Source organism: Monopterus albus, unplaced genomic scaffold (assembly GCF_001952655.1).
Source record: "Monopterus albus unplaced genomic scaffold, M_albus_1.0 scaffold86.1, whole genome shotgun sequence".
NCBI lineage: Eukaryota > Metazoa > Chordata > Actinopteri > Synbranchiformes > Synbranchidae > Monopterus > Monopterus albus.
In genome coordinates this window covers 97,402-100,314 of record NW_018127966.1, presented here as the reverse complement: position 1 = coordinate 100,314, position 2,913 = coordinate 97,402, and the positions used below count along the sequence as shown (strand labels likewise).

The 2,913-nt window shown below is 41.3% G+C and overlaps 1 protein-coding gene across 1 annotated transcript in view; it reads left to right on the top strand.

The window, feature by feature from the left end:
* Positions 1-2,913, top strand: part of slit3 (slit homolog 3 (Drosophila)) — a 241,060-nt gene that overhangs the window by 185,721 nt on the left and 52,426 nt on the right. Inside the window, exons 17-18 of the mRNA XM_020607480.1 lie at positions 1-72; positions 1,322-1,465. The exon at positions 1-72 is cut by the window's left edge and continues 3 nt beyond it. Coding sequence (XP_020463136.1) covers positions 1-72; positions 1,322-1,465 — 216 coding nt within the window. The remainder of the gene's footprint in view (positions 73-1,321; positions 1,466-2,913) is intronic.

Sequence of the window (2,913 nt, the reverse complement as noted above, 5' to 3'; positions counted from 1 at the left end):
GCTAAACGACAATGAGATTGCCGTCCTGGATTCTGCAGGGATATTCAAGAAGCTGCCTAACTTGAGGAAGATGTATGTATATATAGTTATTCTTTTAAATGCAATGACTAGATGACAGAAACAAACAGATGAGAAGAGATGGAAAAGAGGGAAGGGATGCCACAAGTTAGAGGTTAAGGGGGTGAAAAAATAGGAAAGGAAGAAAAGTGATAGTGGAATGGAAAAAGGAAAAGGACAGATGAAGATATGAGAAAACCCATATAAGCAGAGAGGACAAGAATGAGCAGGGGAAGTAAGATGAGGCTAAAAACAAACAAGAGGATAAGAGGGACAGAGAAATGATGGGAAGGGAAGGGTGGGCTGGAGGTATGGAGGAAGTGAATATTAAATGAAAGCAGAAGATGGGCTTTAGATTTAGATTTACAGTCAGTCCTTATCTATAGAACAACCTACTCTGGGTTTGTGTGTGTGTGTGTGTGTGTCAAAGTGAGATAGAGGAAGACAGAGCAGAGACAAGCAGTTGATTTATTGGAGAGGAAATTGCTAACCATCTAGCAGTGTCACTGATGATATAGATTGGCTAGCACTCATTTCCATTTTGCTTCTCTCAATTCCTTCCCTCACTTTCTTCATCTCCTAACCTCTCTTCTCCTTTCCTCTCCTTCTGTCCTTCCAGCCTCACATGCTCAGGTCCCCTTGCATCTGCCCTGCTGCTGTTCATTTTGCTCTTGTATACAGTCATTCAGGTTTCTCTTTAGTGTCCTATTTTCTGCTTGTTCCTCCCATTGTTTCTTCTCTTGTCCTCTATACAGCTGATAAGAGGAAGCACAAAACTAGTTATGAATGAAAGCTACAATAGTTGTGATAGTTATCAACTCAGTTATTGTCTCTGTGGCCAAATGCTCTCTTTTCATTTTCATTTTTCTCATTGTGTGTTGAAGGAAGAGCAATAGCAATCACTTTCCGTTGCCTGTGACCACTTGTCTCATTTTCTTTTGTGCATGTTTGTATGTGTGTGCACTGTGATAGTGATGTCTCTAAGCTGTTATCAGAATATCTGTACAAGATGAGAACATTAGAATGAAAGAGAGAAGTGTTAGCATTTATTAACTGACATGATTGATTACTGCAATTAAAATGAGAATATCGTGTATGTGTGTGATGCTTTTTCATATATTTATGCATGCAAGGGTAATCTTGTCCTTTTGGTCATATATGTTAATGACTTCATAAGCTATTCAGCGTGCAGTTAAAATAGACACAAGCAGAAAACCTAAATATACTAGCAGTAAAATCTGTAACTTCTTTGTCTCTAATGCAGCAACCTGAGCAACAACAAGCTGAGAGACATTCGTGAGGGCGCATTTGATGGAGCAGGTGGAGTTTTGGAGCTACTGCTAACAGGAAACAAGCTAACTGGATTGCAGGGACGCATGTTTAGAGGCCTCACTAGCCTTAAAACTCTGTAAGTATGATGTGCAGTAGTGTGTATGTGTGTGTGAAACAGTAACAATGTACTGCAGTATAATCATATTGGCTGTGCTCATTTTATATTTTATTACTGTAATCTCATCAGTTCAAATGTTTTCCCACCACTCTGCAGAATGATAATTTGAACAAATACTAATAAATTCTATATTTGTAGCCTATTATAAACTCATATTTTATCATTCAACAAAGTAAGAGCTTCTGATGTACAACTGGGTAAATGTCAAAAACAGGAGCTATGAAAACACCTAAAACCCAACAAAAATGAAAAACCTACATACACGATTTTAAATCAAGGCTAATGATAGCACATTGTTCCTCTAATATGGACACCCAACATAAACAGGCTAGCGTCCAATTAGGGGTTACAGGATAGTGTACGAACTCATGAGCTAATGTTGTCAGTGTATGCTCAGTAATGACTTGCTAATGCTATCACGTATATATATGACGCCTAATGACTCAGTAATGGTATCATGGCTGTCTCTGTATTATGTTAAGAGGCTCCCTGCTCCAGTAATAGCCCTGCTAACTAGGTTAGCCTGTCCCAGAGATTGCTAATACTAACTAACTCAGTTACCCTGTTCCCACATGACTGACTGTCAAAAGCTAATGTCATATCACAGAGTCTATCGTGGTTGTCATCAAATCAAATCAAATCAAATTTTATTTGTATAGCGCCAAATCACAACAAAAGTCATCTCAGGACACTTTACAAAGTAAGGTCTAGACCTTATTGTTATCAATATTATTACATAGGGAAAACCCAACAAATCCCCCTTGAGCAAGCACTTGGCGACAGTGGGGAGGAAAAACTCCCTTTAACAGAAGAACCCTCCGACAGACGCCGGCTCTTGGTGGGCGGCCTTCTGCCTCGACCCATTGGGGTGTGACAAAAGAAGAAAAGCAACAAGACACAACAATCAAACACTGATCAGGTCGATGTGGCTGGTGACTGCTCGTCAGAGACGTAGAGCTCCAGGGCCAGGGCAACCTGCAGAAAGGTACAGGGAGAGAGAGAGGACACACTACGGAAGAAAGGAGACACACAGTTAGTAATGTGTAATGGTGGCATATAGAAACATAGGGAGAGAGAGGGGAGGGGAGGATAGGGGAGGGGAAGGGAGGGGAGAGAAACTCAGAGCATCATGGGCCCCCCCAGCAGCCTAGGCCTATAGCAGCATAACTAAGGGAAGGCTCAGGGTCACCTGATCCAGCCCTAACTATAAGCTTTATCAAAAAGGAACGTCTTAAGTCTAATCTTAAAGGTAGAGAGGGTGTCCGCCTCCCAAACTGAGACTGGGAGTTGGTTCCACAGGAGAGGAGCTTGATAGCTAATGGCTCTGACTCCCATTCTACTTCTGTGGATTCTAGGAACCACAAGTAAACCTGCACTCTGAGAGCAAAGTGCTCTGTTAGGATGAT